The 19,580-nt window shown below is 39.7% G+C and overlaps 1 protein-coding gene across 1 annotated transcript; it reads right to left on the bottom strand.

Annotated features, from left to right (window-relative positions):
* Nucleotides 1-1,462: 1,462 nt before the first annotated feature.
* NMU (neuromedin U) lies at nucleotides 1,463-14,724 on the bottom strand. Its single transcript, XM_051618649.1, has 10 exons — nucleotides 14,583-14,724; nucleotides 11,426-11,484; nucleotides 7,600-7,662; nucleotides 7,457-7,516; nucleotides 6,874-6,903; nucleotides 6,722-6,772; nucleotides 4,859-4,933; nucleotides 3,168-3,221; nucleotides 2,052-2,088; nucleotides 1,463-1,509 (listed from the first exon to the last, which is right to left on the bottom strand). Exons 1-9 carry the CDS (start codon nucleotides 14,722-14,724, stop codon nucleotides 2,056-2,058), a joined length of 567 nt encoding a protein of 188 aa, XP_051474609.1. The 3' UTR covers nucleotides 1,463-1,509; nucleotides 2,052-2,055.
* Nucleotides 14,725-19,580: the final 4,856 nt, after the last annotated feature.

The raw sequence follows: 19,580 nt of genomic DNA, 5'->3' as shown, positions 1-19,580 counted from the left end.
AGAGCACTGGAACAGGCTGCCCAGAGAGGTTGTGGAGTCTCCTTCTCTGGAGACATTCAAAACCCGCCTGGACGCCTTCCTGTGTGAGGTACTCTAGGTGACCCTGCTCTGGCAGGGGGGTTGGACTAGATGATCTTTCGAGGTCCCTTCCAACCCCTATGATTCTATGATTCTATGATTCTATGAAGGCACTGGGGGGCTGGGAACCTGGACAAATAACCTGCTTTAATACAATGCAATATAATAAGCATTTTGCGGCAGAAGGCCACGTATACATTCTGACCAGGATCCTCAGTTCACAGATAATTGCACCAGTTCAAATGCACACATGGCAAACTGCAGAGAGCAAAGAAGTCAGTAAGGAGAAAAAAAGGACTTCTTAGGCTGGTTTTCACCTCCAAGGCCACCCATTTTCATCACTACCTTCTAAAGTTCAGCTGCTCGTCCAAGCTTGCAGAAGCAGGAATAAGCAATGCTGAAGCGAATTCAAACCATGACTCGGCAGCACAAAGTAAAAAATAATAATCTACTTCTACACTGAACGATTAGTTACTTTCAACATAATTACTACCTTAACATATTATAACACAACCCTGGGGTGAAAACAAACTCATAGAGAGCAGCTAAGAAGATTGAGAGGCTAACATGCTCTTTAGAGTGGAGTTTCTTTAAGTCTACATCAAAACCAGTTGAGATTTCAAGTGAATTTCTAATTCTGGAAGAACGTAAATAAGTCTTCTGAATGAGAACCATACTTCATCTGTGTTCTTAATAGCTAAAAAAATTATGCTATTGTATTTCAGTTGAATTAAAGTCAATATATTTTCTTCAAAACATGAAATTCATTAAATTTTCTTTATAGGGAAGAGACATTATAATAATTTTTTTTCAGCCAACCAAACATTAGTAACTGAAGGCATTTTGAGGACTGCCAAACTCCTTTATCACCAATATAGTTGTGCAGGCCACCTGCAGAGCACTCATCTTGACACCTGACACCGCAGACTGCCAGAAGTCCACAGGCTACAGTGAAGAAAGTACAGGTGTAGGAAACACCATCTTGAATACCAAACCACACTTTTGTCTGGCCTGCCTAGATAAACTGTGATTTTTAAGACTGCATCAATCACTTACAATGTATTCTGAAAAAATGCAATAGTATACATTGCAAAGATTCTCATTAAAACAACTCTCTAAGTGCCTTTATTTGTAAGGGAAAATAAATGTACAGAACAGTGTTGTTAGAGGCAATGTCTGTTGCATGCACACATTAACTTTTTACAGTTGCATGACACACAGTGTAAACATCATAACTCTAGGAAACAAATTGAATATGCTTGTAATATAATCAAGAAAGTAAAGAAACTTTTGAATTCTTAACAGAATCTAATTTTAAAGAACATCTATATTCTAGTGGTTTTTAATTGTACATTAGTAATGACAGGAAAACAGTATGTCCATGTACTCAGCATTTCTGCAGCATTAGTTCTAGATCAGGAATCTAAAATCCTGAAAAATAAGAAAAAACATTACCTGTTGGCATAGTATAACACTAAATACTGACAGTATGATAGAGGTATAAAATATATAAGAAAACAGGGCATTATAGTATTGACATACTTTTTTTATCACTCCAAAAGCCTGTACTTAGTTTCAGTGTGAGGGGTTTTTTTTTGTGTAAGATTAGGTGATTACCCCCAGGATGTCAGCTTACTTCAAAGAATGTATTTGACAAGGAGTTGAATCACTTCTTCCTGACATATAATTACCATGATTAGTAACTTCCCAAATTGTTTACAAACCTGGGATATCTTCCAGTTATTTCTGTAAGAAACACCTGTGTTCTATGTTCTAGGAACTGAGTACCTACAGCTTCTATTTACTTCATCTTAAGATACGTGAATTTAACACCACCAGGAGAAATTTGTGGAAAACTGAGTTGACTACACAGTTAAAGGCTTTCTGTTCTCAACATAAATATTGCACATTTATTTATATTAATATAAAAATAAAATAAATGTATATCATTAATAAAAATATTAAATGAGTACCTCCTCAGCGAAAATCCACTGATCTTCCATTGCGTGGCTGAAAGACAAATATTCAGTAAGTGCTCTACAAAACTGACTGGTTTCAATAACAAAGGCCCACCCAACTTGGTATGTACAAAAACTGGTAAACTTCTCAACTCTGTCAATGTGATGATCATTAAAGCTAAACTGAGACCAGTCACTGTTTAATATATATCCATATCTAGAGAATGCTACAGTAAAGTTCACCACATATAGATTGAAGAATGAATAATGCCTATCATGTATGATTTTATAAGGGGGAGAAGTAAAAGAGACCATTATCCCTAATTCTCTTTTGCATTTTCTTAAAACATGCTTACAGACTGTTTTAACATTATAAATGTTTGTTGCAATTAACAAACATATATGTAACTCATTGTTTTATTTTTAGACTGTATTCTTTAATATGGCCAAGGAGTTTCTCCCTTTTCACCGTGGTCATTCTCAGAAATATTTTACTCTACTGAGGGACTTTATACAATTTCTATTAAAGCTAATACAAAATTTCCTACTGAAGTTAATAAGGATTTGCTTTTTGCTCTAGCATCATGAATGCACCGATACTAATGTCACCTACAGCTCTGGCCTGTGGTAAGAGCTCTAAAGATCCAAGCCTGATACATAAGAAGTGTAACTACACAAACTTGCTGTCTTTTAATTGAATCATAGAATCATTTAGGTTGGAAATGAGTTCAACATGGCCACTTTCTGTTTTGATACAGTGTGTAAGCACGGCAGTGTGTTTGTATTCCATGCAAATGTACCATGTTGAGCAATGCTTTATAAGGATAGTCCAAGATGCTGGATTTTCTATAACTTTTTCTGAGGATTATATACATAATAACCCAGGACTTATTAAGGCATAGCATGGTATCACGTATATACAGACATAAAGATACATACAAAAGCTTTCTTTATTTTAATCCAAGAAGATGCCTGGAGCAGATCTTGAGTAGTTCTGTAAGGCTGGATGGTCTTACTGGTAAAAGATTCCTCAGTCACAGTAACTCTTTACTGCGATTTGCTGGTCTCTCTACTTCTTGTTTCGTAACCTCCATCACAAAATGAAAAGAAAAAAAGTCAAACAAACCATACCCTGTAGAAAAAGTAGCCTCTGCTTTGAATCCCTCCAGGTCCTTGAAGTTCTTCCTGGAAAAAAAAAAAAAAAAAAAAAAAGTGTTTTAAATAATATCTTCTCTTGTAAATTAATACATGTAGAGAGGTTGTTTAATATATACCTCTCTATATGAGTTCATATAGAGAGGTATATATTAAAAGTATTTATTCAGTACTACTCTACATACAGTCTTGCCCCTTAAAGGCATGCCTTATATATATATATATCTCCATGTCAGTAACAAGAAGTTCATGTTGTCATGTAGAAATAGCAGACAACATGAATCAGGGTCAAATTCCACCTCAAATTTTGACTCAGTTCCAATTGCTTTTGAATATTACTAGTAATGATAAGCAGCCTTTGCCTCCAAGTTTCCAAATTTCATTACCCAGACACAACCAAAGTGTCTTCATGATAGTGGAGTCCCTACAAAGTAGAACTGGTCTTTGCACGTTGCAGAAGGACTACAACATAAAGCTTAAATGTCGGAAATACTTTGACTCCTCCAGGAATAACAGCCCAGACTGTTCTCAGAGTTGTATCACAATCACCCCTCTCTCATTAACTCCCTAAAAAACACCAGTGCTTAGAATATTCTATCCTGTCTCTACCATACACATTGAGAAAAAACTGTCCAATGATCCATACAGCAAGAAGGGGCAACAAACAATGAAAAAAAAAAAAAATAGAAATTCCACTTAAATCTAACAAGTACAACGCCTGAAGTATTCCGTTGTTTTAATGAGACCTTCATGATTAGAGAACATATATGCATAATCACAGTATTTTCATTGCTTCTGTTAATATCAGATATATGAGTGAGGTGTCTTTCCTGCAGGTGGGGAGACAGGCCAGTTGTGAAACAAAATAGCTCAAATCTTGTGCTTACCAGAACATAAAATTTAGATGGAATCTATTTAACAAGGATGGTATTTCTCAATTAAAAACTGGGATTGTGTGATCTCTTGGGTAATGATCATAACCTGAATTGCCATAGAAAGAAATCACTTCATGCTCTACTCTAATGCTGTAAAAACTATGTAAAACAGGATGGCTCCCGTCACTTCCAAACACTGGAGCAGCTTAAATCCAAGGAACCTTTCAAAGGAAGTAGGGTTTAAACTACACAATTTTTGAGTCTTGCTTTCAATTTTTACTCTAGTTCACCAGGCACAGCATTATACTCAGTCTCTTTGCTGTACATAAACCAGTAAAGAATGTGCCATAAATTTTTACATAGTTCCTCCACATTTACATTGCAGAAGGAGTGTAGGAAACACAGTACACAGTCAAAAACAGACTCATCATTGCTCACTAAGCATTCATTCCCTTTTTCTCTTCCCCATGCAGCTCACAACTGTATAGACTTCCCTTAGTTGTTACCTCTTTGCCTGTACTGTAGTATATGTGTATAGTACTGAGATGGGATTTAAACAGTGGACACAATAATGCCCAGTTCCAAGTGATTCAGGGCATACAGCTGAGATTATGGAGTGATCTGAAGACAAACGTAGATAGTTTAACCGATGCTAACCATGACTAGATGAAAGCTGACATACATACTCATAGGATTAAGAGTTCATTGAGAACACGGGAGTTAACAACGTCTGAAGAGCTCATGAATCACAAGGTGTGAGAATGCACGCATGCAGAGTTTAAGATTACATACGTCCACTTCGTATCTCTTCAGCCTTCTCTCATTAAGCTGGGGAACAAGTTGCAGCAAAGGATGCAGGACAGATGACTGAGAGGACACGAACACAGACACATGAGCAACAATAGCATTCGGACCTTAAGAGGTAAAAAAAGTTCCTTCCCACCATATTGGCTTATGGACCAAACATGCAGCAAAAAAAGGGCTGAGGATGTTAATTGAGAAACTTTTTTTTTTTTTTTAACATTCTGGCTTGGCAACAAACTAGCACCTACATTTATATTGACACTGTGACTCAGACAGGAATGGAGGGAAAAGCTATGCATCTTCACCTCTGCTCATTGAAAGCTCAGAACTGTTTACAGACTTCTTGCCCAGGCAATTGCTCTTATTCAGACTTTGATCAGCCTCTACTAGTGGTACAGAGAATATTTCCATACAATAGTCTCACTAACATTTCTACAGTTCTCTACTATGGGAGTGAGCAGCTTCAATCTCCATTGTACTGAGAAGTTAATTTTACTTTAAAATAACTTAAATTGCAGGAAGATAAAGTTAATTTACATCTAGAAAACAGTGTGCAAGAAGGAACCATCTCAAGTGAAATTTGTAACTGTGACATTGGGCACTATACCTAAAAGACAAGCTCCAATCATGAAATTCCTTGTGTTCAACAAGATTTTAAGTGTTAATATACTTAACAGGTAAAATGAACTTGCCTACTTGAGCCCATTTTGCACTGTCTGCCTAAGGTAGGCAATGTGGCATCATAATATCTAAAAAAAGAGAAGTCTGATTTGAGTGGAGGAGTTAAAGAGCATCCCAGCTGGCCACCTGGGCTCTGTCTTGCAGTCAGTGGAGAGATGCTAATAAAGCCAAGTAATGATGGATCTCACCTAAGTTAGTATCTCTGAGAAATGGGCTAGAAAACAGTCAACTCAACAGGTAAACCAGAAGAAGTGAGAAAGCAGTAATTTCTGGGGGCAGACAGGGCAAAGATATTCAGGATTGGGACAAAGGTGGGTGTAGGAACCTCTCAAGCAGGAGCAGAGGCACAAATAGCTCATTTCACTGTGCCTGATTACCATGAAAACCTCCAGAGTGGCTCTGTCATGCAAACACTGACCCCAATATCAGCAATAAAAGACATATCTCTGAAGAAATGTAAAGAACAAGCCAAAAATGGATATTAGCATAGAAAAATAATTGTTAGGAAGTGAGAAAACATGAATACATGTAGCTTTCTTAAAATCCTATGGTGCACAGAAAAACACATAAATGCACAGAAACAACAGATTATGTTTGCATCTTAAAAGCAAGGGTGGATCACATGTAATTTATTTCTTGGTTTATGAGAATATTTTTATAGCGACAATACTAGGCTATTTTTTTAAATCCTATTTTTGATTTAAAGTATAATCTAAATCTGAGTGAGACTTTACTACTTTGCCTGATACGTATTTTATTACATGCACAAATAAATAGACACAATGTAATTAATAATCAATAAAAGTAATTAAGAGTTCTTAATATTTATGATCATGTTCTCATCTTCTATAAATCAGCATTGTTTCACTGCATATGTTATGTTTCAGTACCAGGAAAAAAAAAAAAAAAGCACTTGAACTTAATCTTAAATGTTGAAACTACAAGATTAAAATGCAGTTGGGATTACACAAATATTTGGTCATTTTTTTCCACCCATGTACAGTGTTGATGATCCACTCCCATGTTATTAAAACACATTATTTGTCTTACACATGAAACTTCCCATTCTGAGCTTGCTAGACAGTTGGAGACACTACTGCAAAAAGGAACTTTACCTTCATTTTGTGTACCAGCACACATGGACTCACAAGGAGGTGCTATGCCACTTACCCTGATGTCTGAGTTGCCTGAGTCATGAGTCTTAGAATAATGAAATAAGAACTGTTCAAAAAAATTAAAAGTGGGGTTTTAAAAGTGGGGAAGGGTGTCATGATTTTCTTGACAATTTTAGTGGGATCAGGAAATATACATAGAAATCTTACCCTTTTGGTGTTGTCTTTTTCATCTAAGCCCTGTGGGAATAATAATCAGTACAGAGGCTTTTATTTGTTAAAATAAAACAAACAAACAAACAAACAAAAAACACCACCAAAAAAATCCCAACAATGGACAATTTCAATCACATTATAAACTCATTGGTACTGGACTGGAATATTGTCCTAATTGACAGTATAACACATATCTTTGCTTATCCATGTAGCTTTTCAAACTTTGTAGAGAGCACTGATTACTCTCTGCTAGAAGATATATAGGTTTAGTGGATGCTCCTTGGTATATCCCTGGAGTCTACTAAGTACATTTCTTTCTCCATTGAGAGATCTTCATTTATCTACTCAAGAACAATAAAAACACCTAAAAACTTGTATCCAGTGTGGAGATTTTTTCCCAAACATCAGAGTCTCCTTGTTGTCTTTAATAGGTGTTGGATTAGGACACAACGTTGCAGAGTAAGAACGGATATTACTTTCAGCACTGAGTGACACTTCAGACACTTGGTCCTCAGAATTCGTTGTACACCGAGAGATCAGCTTTTGGAAATGCTAAGTAGTCTTTCGTGTGTGTTACCTGTGGCTTCTGGAGAAATCCCATGACCAAAAAACAAAGTTCTTCCAGTGTACTGGATGCCTAATGCAGAGAAAACATGAAGTCAGGTATTGCATTTCCATTCCTACTGCATATAACAAATAGCATAAAAATAACAAAGTAACCTCTGTCTGACTCACCTGAGGCTGAGAATCTGTGGACAGGTAGGCAGAACATGCATCCTCTATCTGTAAAAGTTTACACAGTCCTTCTTTAAGAAGTCAAATCAACAAAAACCTGGGAAATATTTATATTTTCAGAAACAGCTCAGTGCAGCTAAAGGCTTGGCAGGTTTGTCCACTCTAACGAACCCTTTTAGGTACATTCATTAAATATTTTGCATTCAAGGGGAAAAAAAGGACTTAACCACATACAAAAATGAAAATATTATAATTGCTTGCTCTGAACAAACACATAGATATCTGTGTCCTTCAGTCTCTTACCCCCTCATATTCCTCTTATTTGTCCCCTTCTCAGAATAAATCATATTTTAAATTATTATTTTAAGCATCTAGGGTGTAGACTATGAACTTAAATCTCTTCTGTGATATTTCTGATTATTCAAAACTGCAAAGAATATATAAAAATTAAAGCAAGTGATTCAATGAGCAGTCCTCAAATACAACTCTTCCAATTGGATTCCAGCATCCCTGCAGGTGTATGGCACAGGCATCTCTTGAATTATTATGATACGTGCCAGCACATCTTATGCCTGTCAGTCTATTTGTATGAGTCACCAATCAGCCAACATACAAGGCTTGCACTTATTTCTTTAGCAAAAGAGGAACCTTACAAGATTTCTTTAAAAGAGGTGCTTCCCAGATCAGTACTAGTAAGAGATATATTCAATACATTTCAGGGAGTCTGAACTCAAAGAGCACTACAGACAAAGTCATCGTTGATTAAATCAGACACCTCATCACAGAATAGAATGTGACACACAGACACAAAACCAAACCAAACCAAATAAATCTACAAACCAAACAAATCCACAAACCAAACCAAGAAGTTCCAACTTCCATTTCATCTTATCAGAACAAATGTCCATTTAGCTCTACATCTTATCTCCAAAAAAGGCCAAATGTTGACACCCAAGGAAAAATCTAAGACAAGACCAATGGCTGGGTAAAACCCATGCTCTCCAACCAGCAGCAATCTCTAGTGCAAGCACTTTGAGTCAGAAGTAGGTCCTTTGTGATAAAGCTCAGTAGATTTCTGTGCAGTGAATTTGACCAGTCTCTGCCTGAACCACTGTATTGTTTCCTAAACACTGCGTGAAATACCACTTCTGTTTGTCTAGATCAGTCTTTTCAAAGCTATCTTGGTTCAGTGCTATTATAATCTTGTCATGGAAGAAGCAATGAATTAATGATTCCTACATAGCCTTGTATAGACAGTTAATCACCTCCTCTCTCTGTTGTCTCTTTTCCAGAGTCCCATACCTCTGAATAATTTTAAGCAGTAGCTAATTGGAGAGGGAGAAGAAATGGAATGAAGGACATTTGAATTCATGAAAATGGTATTACCAGTACTGGAAGTTCAAAGTATTCTGTAAGGAGAAGAAAAAATCCGCAGTATTCCAACTGAAGCTGCTCAGTTTAATAAAAATGAGAGTCTTAATTTTTCGTTACATAGGTTTAAAGTTATACCAACCCCCACTGGTATGCACTATTTTTTTCCACTGAGTATTTGATACTATTAGTCCAGATGCCAAAAACCTTTGCCAATCATCTTGTTCACAGATTGCATAAAGAACAGGTGGGTGTTTTTTGCCTTTTTTTTTTTTTTTAATACAGTATGCAATCCAATGGGTCTTATGATTTCATTATAGGTTAAAAGCCCTAAATAGCACTCTTTAGCAATGAAAACATTAAATGAAAAAAGTACTAAAGAAATAATGCAGATCTGAGTACTCTGAGACAAGAGATGATTCATTTCTCTTGAGACAATCTACAAAAAAGCATTAGCAGAGACAGTGGGAAAGCTAATAGCTCAAAGAATTCCCCTTTCAAATAGTTTTGGTTGGTAACACATCCTCCCCGTTCTCTTTTCCCTTCATCTTGCATTTATTTGTCTCTGGACATTAGTTCAGCTTCAGTACTTTCAGAATAAGAAAACGCAGAGGGAGAAATCAGCAGCAAATGAGATAAACTAAGCTGAAGTCATTTTGGAAGCCTAGGTTTAAAAATTGTTGTTTCTCCTTGGTGAGGGATTTTTTGTTTGTTTTTTATTTATTTGTTTGTTTATTTGTAGTTGTAGGTGACTCCTAGAGACTAATGTAATTCAGCAGCAGGACAAGCCAGAGACAGCTTTGTATTCAACACAATGCACAGCAAGGTATCTCTCAGCTAAAACCTGCATGGACAAAGCAAGGGTTGAAGAAAAGCCACAGTTTCTGTTAATTCCTTTTTTTAGATAATAAAAATAAAAATGTAATAGTTTCTATCATCCTTGGTGTACCTTTTCTGTAATTTTCTCTCCTATGTCAGAAATGTGGCCTGAGGGTGAGAGCTTGTGAGTTTTCTGGGGCTGAGTAAAAGGATGTGAGAGACAAGTAAAGAAACATAGTACTTAGTTAAGAAGTTCCTGTACTTATTAACTCAAGAGTCACACTTGGAAAAAAATAAGTTAGTTTAGAGGCAGTACTTCTCCTGAATGATCCACTAGTAAAGTAAAAACAGGGAAGAACTGATTCTTTTCACTCCAAGAAAGCCCAGTGAACTAGTATGATTCTGTAGTCAGGTTGATTTAGTGCATCTAATTTTCTGTCCTTAGACCCCTTCCAGTCCTGCATTATTATTGCTATAATAGTACATTTTATATTGTTTGTATTATGTAATTTGACACAGTATCTTAGGCATACCTTTTTTTCCACCAAAATCAATAGGAACTTTGCCTTGTTTGCAGTCACCACAGAGACAAATCCTGTGTTGCAACTAGCAAATCTTAGCAAGAAATGTAGAAATGTATAAAACAGCATTTTAAATTCAAAATGTAAATAACTCATTTTCAAAAACTTCTTACAGGTATCAGGATCATACTTTTTTCTCAGGAGATAAGTATCACTAGGGCTCATTCAAGTGCCAGTCTAGAAATATTTTCATTTGAGTCAATATTTCCAATATGAGCTATGAGGAGCTGACAGTAAGGGAAGTGTTTCCTGTAATGGAAGTCTGCATCTGTACTCCTATGAGTCACTTGCTGTCTATTATCAGAAGCTATGAAATTAAATATCAACAGAATACTTGAAGGCTACGTCAAGGCCAGGGCGTGCAAGTTGCAGGCTAAATACTCTCTGCATGTTATGCGCTGGCACTCCATCTGTTCCAAAAGGGCAGGTAAGAACCTGTGTTAACACACGTCACATTCTAGAGTCAAAACAAATGTTCATTTCAAAGATGAGAGTGGAAGTTATGATAGCGATCAGCAGCAAAATGTTAGAGGGGCTAATTGAGACAGTAGATTACCCTTTACCTAGTAAATTGAGAGGGATGAATAGGATTAAATACAGTGTCCCACCCCTGTGTGAAGAACAGAAGCAGTGAGAGGTAAGACTAGATGAGTTGAAACAATTCCTGTGTATTATGTACGCACTATAAAACTACCAGACAGGACACTGCTGCTTCAAGGGATAGTGGCTGCCTGGCCATTGATAGGTAAATGACAACTGTTAGCAAACATAGCTCTCCATTGAGCCAAGACAGTCTTTTCTCAGAATGACATCCCAACATCCAGCCTCAATATCTTTCTGGAATAACTGTTCAGAAAACCTGGAAAATATGTTGTTTCACCTCTTTGGTGATGTCAGAATTGGAGATGTAGAGGAGAAGCAGGACTGGAAGAAGAAGCACCTGAACTCTGTGCAAGAGAAGTACTGGAGAGTGAGGTGTGACTGCAGCCAGGATGGACACAGAGGAAATGGGAGTATACAATATGGCAGATGATGCTTACCTCTTTCCACAGCTGCAAATCCTCATCTGCCTTGAGTGGTTGGGATGGCATTGGTGCACCTGGAAGCACAAACTGTGCTTAGCAATGCTGTACAGCAAAACCAATTTCTGTAAGTATCCCATGTCGGTGACTGAAGTAAAAACTCTGAACACAATATGATACCTAGCATGCAAAGTCTATGAGCTGTGTGGTTCAAGGAATTTTGCTGCCCTGGGTGTTCTGGGATTCATCCAGTAGTTTCTGCCTGCTCTATGCTAGCAGGAGCGCTCTTCACAAGTTCACAGCAGATACAGATGCTCACATCTCTTGGCAACAAATTGTGCGGAACTTACTCAGGTTTCGCTGAGAGTCACATTAGCATTAGTCTGTTCTCAGTGGTAGGCAGCAGGCAAAAATTTGGCACAGAAGCTTTTGTATGCTAAGACCTGCTCAAGAAAACACATTCCAGTGCCTACAACCTTGAGCTTTCTGAGAAACTGGCTCACCTCCAGCACACACATTGCAAGCTGTGAATAAGGATCCTACCTCCTTCTTTCTTGTATGTTACAATTAAATAATTAAACCCAGAAATTTTATAACCTCCCAGACAGTCAATAATTACCTGTGGTCACTTCCACCACTCCCTCCCCACCCCTCCCCCAAGTAATTGAACCAAATTCAACAAAAAAAAAGAGGTGAGGGTAGACCTAGCTAGAATGGCCGATGAGCAGGGTATGAATGCCCATCACCTTCATTTGTTTTACGTGTACCACTAATAACAATAATTATAACAGCAGTTAGTTCCAGGCATTAAAGGGTGGATTTCAAAACCACAGAGTTAAGGTGACTAATTATTCTGCATGTTTGTTTAAAAAAAAAAAAAAAGAAAGAAGATGGGGTTCTTCATTTCATGCTATGTAGAAATGGAATATTTTTTAAATCTCTGAGATGTTCACATAACAAGAAAACTGTTTTCAATTAAAAATTTGCTTTTTTTGATATTTTAGTTCAAGTAAAAATGCCTACTAAATTAAAGGTGCTACATTATTTTACTTTGCTTTCTATTATTAAATTAGTATATTCAAATTAGAGTATTGCCTTGGACTGGTATCCTGGTTGTAAAGAGTGGAACTGGACAACACTTTGAACAAATACACCTTCACCATTAAACCTTTGCCTTCCTGTTTCTGCTTCTGCTATTGCCTGGTTCCCAGGGAGAACAGAAGAAATCCAGTAGCATGTAAAGCTTAGAGCAGCAGGCAGCAAAACCTGATTATTACAGCTTGGGGTTTTTTGTGGGGTTTTGTTTTGGTTTGGTTTTTTGCCTTGACCATAAACTTTTGAACAGAGAATTATTTCACCAGCCATTAAGTTTCCTTAACCCTTCCATGTGCTGTCCCATCTGTTTTGTGCTTACACATGGGACTCTGTTCCTCCCAGCACTGAGGGGTGTCCCTCCATCACCCCATCCAGCATAGGGCTGCAGTCTCTACAGGACTTAATTCATTTACACACATACACACAACAGTACACACAGGAAAGCAACAGGTTATTTCGTAATAATCACAAAATAACCATAAAGGGGAGGAAAAAAAAGTAATTAAAAAATGCTACTGAGGAAAGCAATCCTATTCAAAAGCAACATGGAGAAGGGAATCCTCCTACAAAATTGACGCTGTCCATGGTACACCTCTTCAATTCTGCCAACTTCTGAAAACTCAACTTCTTTCTATGTCGCAGAATGCTAGATGCACGGTTTCAGTGACTTTTCAACCTGGGATTCACTTCTTACGTCTTCTTCCCTCCACTGCTCTCCCAACACAAGCTCCTGGCAATCATTTCTATAAGAACGATGATGAAACACTGTGTGCCACTGCCCTTCCTTATTCTCCTTTTCCTTCCACCCCCTCTTCCACATCTCCAGCATTCATTTTTAACAGAATGTTAAGTATACTGTACCTAGATTTGATTCTTGCGATTAAGAAAACCCCAATAAATTAGAACAAAACCTCCTGATTAAAGCAACTCACAAACATATAATATGAATAAGAAATACTCCTTGCAAAGCAATGTATATTGTGATGCTACTTCACAAGGTATAAGTAGTTAATCTATCTAGAGTGGTAAAATAGAACACAAGACAGTGTGTTTCGTTAAAAACCCCATTAGCTGTGCTCATTTCACAAGCATTCCCTGCTACAAAAATAGCAAATTTCAGGTGCCAGACAACATTTCAAATTAAATGAAGTTAATCAAGCCCTGTGCCTAAAGCAGCTGAACAGCACTATCCTTTCCCACTTAACCCCACTCTCAGAGACTCCTTATGCAATAAATACTGCTTCAGATTGGACTCAGCCACATTCAGAGGGTCCTACACTTTTCTACAATTCCATGATACATTTCGTTCATTTTAGCTTTTCAGTCTGAGTAAATTATATTTAAAACGAAACCAATTTCAGCAAAAGCCACTTCCCCAAGTTGCTAGAGTGTCGTTTTGCCTGGATAGGGCAATCCTGCCGGGATACAAAGAGGAAGCTCTCCCCGCCAAAACCAACTTCCGAAGTCGTGCCCAGCAGCTGCGGGCCGCCCGCGCATCTCTGCCCCTCTCCCAGCCCCGCACCCGACCCCCGCCCAGCGGCAGGCAGCGGCGGGCAGGGGCAGGCAGCGGGGGGCAGGGGCAGGCAGCGGGGGGCAGGAGGAGGTCGGGGCTGGCAGGGGCAGGAGCAGGGGCAGGGGCTGGCAGGGGCAGGCAGGGGCAGGGGCAGGGGCAGGCAGCGGAGGGCAGGAGGAGGCAGGGGCTGGCAGGGGCAGGGGCTGGCAGGGGCAGGCAGGGGCAGGGGCAGGGGCAGGCAGCGGCGGGCAGGAGGAGGCAGGGGCTGGCAGGGGCAGGGGCAGGGGCTGGCAGGGGCAGGCAGGGGCAGGGGCAGGGGCAGGGGCAGGCAGCGGCGGGCAGGAGGAGGCAGGGGCTGGCAGGGGCAGGCAGGGGCAGCCGCAGGGGCAGGCAGGCAGCGGGTCGCTCTGCAGCTCTCCCCCTTTCCTGCCCTCCCCATGTCCCACCCTCCCATTCGCAAGGCTAGCAGGCTGCTGGGCTCACCTTCCCTCAAAACCAACCAACAAACAAAAAAGGCATAGCAAGGCCGGCAGTGCAGGAAGGGCTTGCGAGGGGAACGCTCCTCACCTTTGCAAGCTGCCATGGAGGAGGCGAGGAGAAGGAGGAGGAGGAGCAGCGAGGACCCCGGCAGCGTCCTGCCATCGCCCGCCCTGCCCAGGCTGCGCGGAGGGCTGGCTGCGGGGGGCTGCTGGTGGCAGAGGCTTCCCATGCCCGCGGCGTCCCCTGCGCTGCCTCCCCGCCAGCCGCTCTCTGGCCGTACCCTCGCTCCCGCCCCAAACTTTTTAAATCTCCCGGACACGTGGCCGAGCATCAATCAGCCCGAGCGAGGGCGGGCGCCTCAGCCGCCCTGCCCCGTCCCCATCGGCCGCGCCAGGGCCGGACCCGCAGCCGCCTGTGCGGGGCAGGCGGTGACTCAGCCCCGCTCCCAGCCCGGGGCAGACCCGCCCGGACCCCCTGCTGGTGAGGTGAGTGCCCCTGCTTGGCAGCGGGGGAAGGGGCTGGGAGGTTCCACGCCTTTTGTTAAACCCTCTCCCTACGACAAATCTGTGTTGTAAAAAACGCGTGTGAAACACCCGGAGACCTGATAGCAGCTGCGATGGCGGGAATAAAAGGTGCTGCTGCTTCCCCTGCGTTGTGGTCAGGCTGATGGCATGGGGGTGTCGAAGTGGAGCATTCAAACACCATCCAACCCTGGTGTGGACAGAAGAACCATAGAATCATAGAATGGTTTGGGCTGGAAGGGACCTTAAAAATCATCTAGATCCAACCCCCCTGCATGGGCAGGAACACCTCCCATTAGACCAGGTTGCTGAAAGGCCCATCCAACCTGGACTTGGACACTTCCAGGGAGGCATGATTTAAAGCAGACTTATTTTCACCCAACTAGCTGAACCTAAGAGTGAAAACTCATTGAGTTTGCATGTGGGACAGGATGTTGGTGGCTGGCATGTCGGGCTCTGAGGATGTGCACCTATCTGCCCCAGGACCTGTCAATCACTGGGTTTTCTGGAGGACTCCCTGCTGCAGGGGTGTGACAGATTCCTGACTTTCCCCACGCCTTAAAAACACACACACTAAGTGCCACACCATGGAACAGCTTGATAATATGGTGATATTTAGGGATTAAAATCCTAATTTGGTGTCTAGCAAGGCATTTTACTTAAAATACAGCTACAGTCATTGTTTCCAGTTGTTCTTTATGCATATAAATAGCCAAGGCAACTACATTATGAGGTATTCAAAAGCACACAGCCCCCAAATCTGTGGCAACTTAGTCCAACCACCCCCAAAACACAGCAAGCCCTGACATACCAGACCTACTACTGGAGTCTGCAGGTGCCTGAGCTTCTCATTCATGCTCACTCCCAGCAGGCTGCTCAGGCTGGTGCTAACCTGCTTCTCACTCCCAGCCCAGTGGCAGGGTCTGCCTTCTCCAAGGGCACATGCCTTACTGTCTTTGCTCTCTCACTATTTCCTCTCGGAAGGTCCTGCCCAGCTGAGGTGCTGCTCCAACACTGAGGTGCTACTGAGAGTTTCAGGGCAGCAACTCCCCTTAGTCTAGCTTTAGGATTTATTTATCGTTTTTTTCCTTTATTTCCCCATTCACTCATGTTATTGCTTGGTTGCTTTTTCTGAGTTTAAAAAGCAATGTTACGTCATAGTCCAGCAATGAAACAGTGATACAATATAAGAGATTGTTATCCTCCAAAACACTTCTTTTTTACCGTTTCAGTGGATTTTGGCTGGGAGGTGAATGGTGGGTGACAGAGAAGAGCTGCCAGACAAGAGCTGGGGCTGTTACTGTGAAAAAAAAGATGATTCTGATTTATAACCATAACATTGCCTTTACTCTTATCAGTTGTATGTGCTACAAACTGTCCTCTGTCACCCTGAACACTTCGCCAGGCTATCAAAATTTTGAAAGCTTTGCCAAGCAGCATGTTAAGATGCTATAAAATTCTCATAGTCATAGAACTGTTTTCTCTACCACATTCAGCTGCAAAGCTTTTCTTAATATGACTGGGGAAAGAGCCAATCCTTGTGTCCACAGAAAACCAGTCATCAGATCTGTGCATAAATTAAAGAAGCTTGTATTTTGTATGTATTACTATATTTACATATACCTAATTAAAAGAGTTGTTTTAAACCAATCCAAATCAAGGAATTGCATTTGGTTCTGGTTTCTGTTATTAAAAACATAAGAGATTTATTAAGAGGACATTATTATAAATGGGAAGTCATCAGTGCTGAACAGTATCTCCCTTATCTGTCTTGGTTCAAATAAACGAAGCAGTGCCCTGAGCCTTGGCCTGACTAAGGTTTTAAATTGTTATGCATTCTAGTTAATACCTTCTTGTTAAATATTTAACAGATTGTGAAATAATATTTTCTAATTTAAGAGTTAAATATCTGTAAACATTCTACACCTATTGAATGGTGCAGAATATTTCAATTGAAAGACCTCTGATTAGCCCAGAACCTGCAATTTTGTGATATCTGTTTTAATACTGCAAACTAAAAACTTCTGCTTAGTCCACGTGTACAAAAACATATTAAAAGAGATTTCAAAGGTGATGAAAAAAATTTCCAGGTAGAAAAATTCGGATTTTCCATTTACCAGAAAAAAACACATTTAGTACTTTTCTCTATGCTTCAATTTGTATTGGTCCATAATCTTTCATCTGCAAAAGCAGTAACCATTACATATGCAGTCCTGTTTGCACTCTGAGCTGTATTTTTCAAATCCTACCAGGCTACAGTCTTCTAGTACTTCAAACCCTGTGTGAACTGCATTTCATTTTAGGTGATGCCTTTTTACTAAGAGCATCAGTGTAGTTTTACGTTTCCTGATATCTGGATAAGATAAACTGATTTGGGCATCACTGTAATCCTCCTAATTGTATACTAGAAAAAAATAGTTTAACTTTTAACAAAAATGTATATTTGCATTAAGACCAAGCTCAAGTTTATACCAAGACAATATTTTTACTGAAATCTGTGCAAATTTTGACAGAGAAGTTCTCCAAGCTCGAATCTCAGTTCATAGGAGCAACATAGCTTATGTTGCTCACCTTTACGCAAGGAACTTCCTGAAATACAAGTGAGCATTCTTGTAAACAGGAGAAAAAACACATCTTCCTTTATTGTGTCTGTTTTTGTTTTGTTTAATTGCTTGATGAAATTAATGTTACACTATTGCAGGAACAAAGCACATCCTCATTTAACGAATAGCTTGGAGGATGTTTTGGATGCTGTAATTAGCTGCTTTGCAATATTTGTTCTTCCTAATGTTGCTTGAATAAATGTTAATTATGGCTAGTGGAAAGGAAATCAAGCAGCTGAATACGTGAAACCATCATCTTCTCCGCCTTTGGCGCAGGCAAGGTCAGGAGGTACGTCACTGAATCCACTCGCTGAGTACACGCACACACAGCCTGTGAAGAGGTCATTGCATACTACTTTTTACAGGACTTTAATTTCATAAAAATTACGAGAAATTATTCCACCTACATCTGAATGTAAGCACTCTAGAGATTTTTTTATCCGTACTGCAATTTCTTCATGAAAATATTCCAGACTTACTGTGGAATGCTTGAGATGGGTCAATGTTGGCAAGCATATAGATGTTTCTCACAGCTTCAGATGGGTCCATTCATCCATTAATATCTTTCCTCCTTCTGTGCAATGAACAAGCTGCATACATTGATTTTCTTCTCACTTGTTTATGTTCTAGAGAATTAAACTTTGTGGAGGCAACTCTCAATAATTAATTTATGCCGGCTTAGGTATTGCATTTCTTCGAGGTATTCTCTACATATATTACTGACTAATAATGCACAGAACTATATGAGATGCATAAAGTCACTAGAGACTCAATTCAAGAATCAGCATCTTTGAATGAGCATTTATTAGTGTTGACTTAACCCAGAAATATATTCACTCAGTAGAAGTCATTAAGGATAGCTCCCTATAAATCGGAAACAACAACAAAACCCAAGCCATATAAGGCATGATAGGCCCTGTGTTTTCTCAGAATATAATTTTCTTATTTTATCCAAATAATGCCTTAGCTCTTCCTTTAAAATAAAGCAAATTTAAATTACTTTAGGAGCCTCTAATGAACTAGTGAGGGGAACTTGTCTAAACAACTAGAAATGAGCACAGCAATGCCAGTCCCTGGGCTGGGAGAAGACTATACAAGGGACAAGTGATGGGACTGACTGCAGCAAATGTTCAGGGCTCTCTTCAAAAGTCCCAACTGTTTTGTATAAAAAGTTTTTGTATAAAATACATATAGCTGAGCTCATTAATGACTAAAGAAAATGTTCTCAACAGATGACAGTGACCAAATTCAGCAAAAAGAGTCTTTCCAAAATAGTGGGTACCTGTTTAAGTCAGGCTGCTATGAATTACTAGGAAATCAATACTGTTACTACTATTATAAAGACATGACAAAAAGAAGAGGAAACCTTCATGATAAAAAACATTATTCAGTGCTTCCACATGTGGATTACTACAGTTATGAACCCACCGCTCCTTCCAGGTGAAAATGCATATACATGTCTTTCAAGTACAGCATAGTAGCAACCCCATTCTCAGTTCCTGCTTTCTTTGCTGTACCACACTATTACTTCTAAATATCTCTTTAGGTTGTATATTGCACATGGCACAGATTGGGAAGATGTAGTAATAAATATTAAAACAATTAATTCTTCATTCACTCAGGAGAACAAAACCCCAACAAACTTGAAACATCCCACTCTTGCTGACATTAAGAAGCTGTAGCTGTTTCTTGCTCGACTCAATACTGTCCAACTACTGTGACTGGCTGGAGAAGCAGAGCTGCTAGAAATCTCCTTATGGAAGTTCCCACATTTCCTAAGAAACAAGTGACACGTTTTTTGTATAATTAGCTGACACTTTGGCATCTGCATGAATATAGAGGCAGATATATATGTGACTACTTACAGTGTATGAGTAGTAAGAATGACTCTGCAGAGCAAATATCCAAATGGAAGCTACACGAACTGCATGGTAAAAATCCTCTCATTAAAAATATGTCTG

The sequence above is a fragment of the Apus apus genome, chromosome 4, assembly GCF_020740795.1.
Source record: "Apus apus isolate bApuApu2 chromosome 4, bApuApu2.pri.cur, whole genome shotgun sequence".
In the NCBI taxonomy this organism is placed as follows: Eukaryota; Metazoa; Chordata; class Aves; order Apodiformes; family Apodidae; genus Apus; species Apus apus.
The sequence above is the reverse complement of the archived record's forward strand: the minus strand, read 5'-3'. Positions and strand labels throughout refer to the sequence as shown.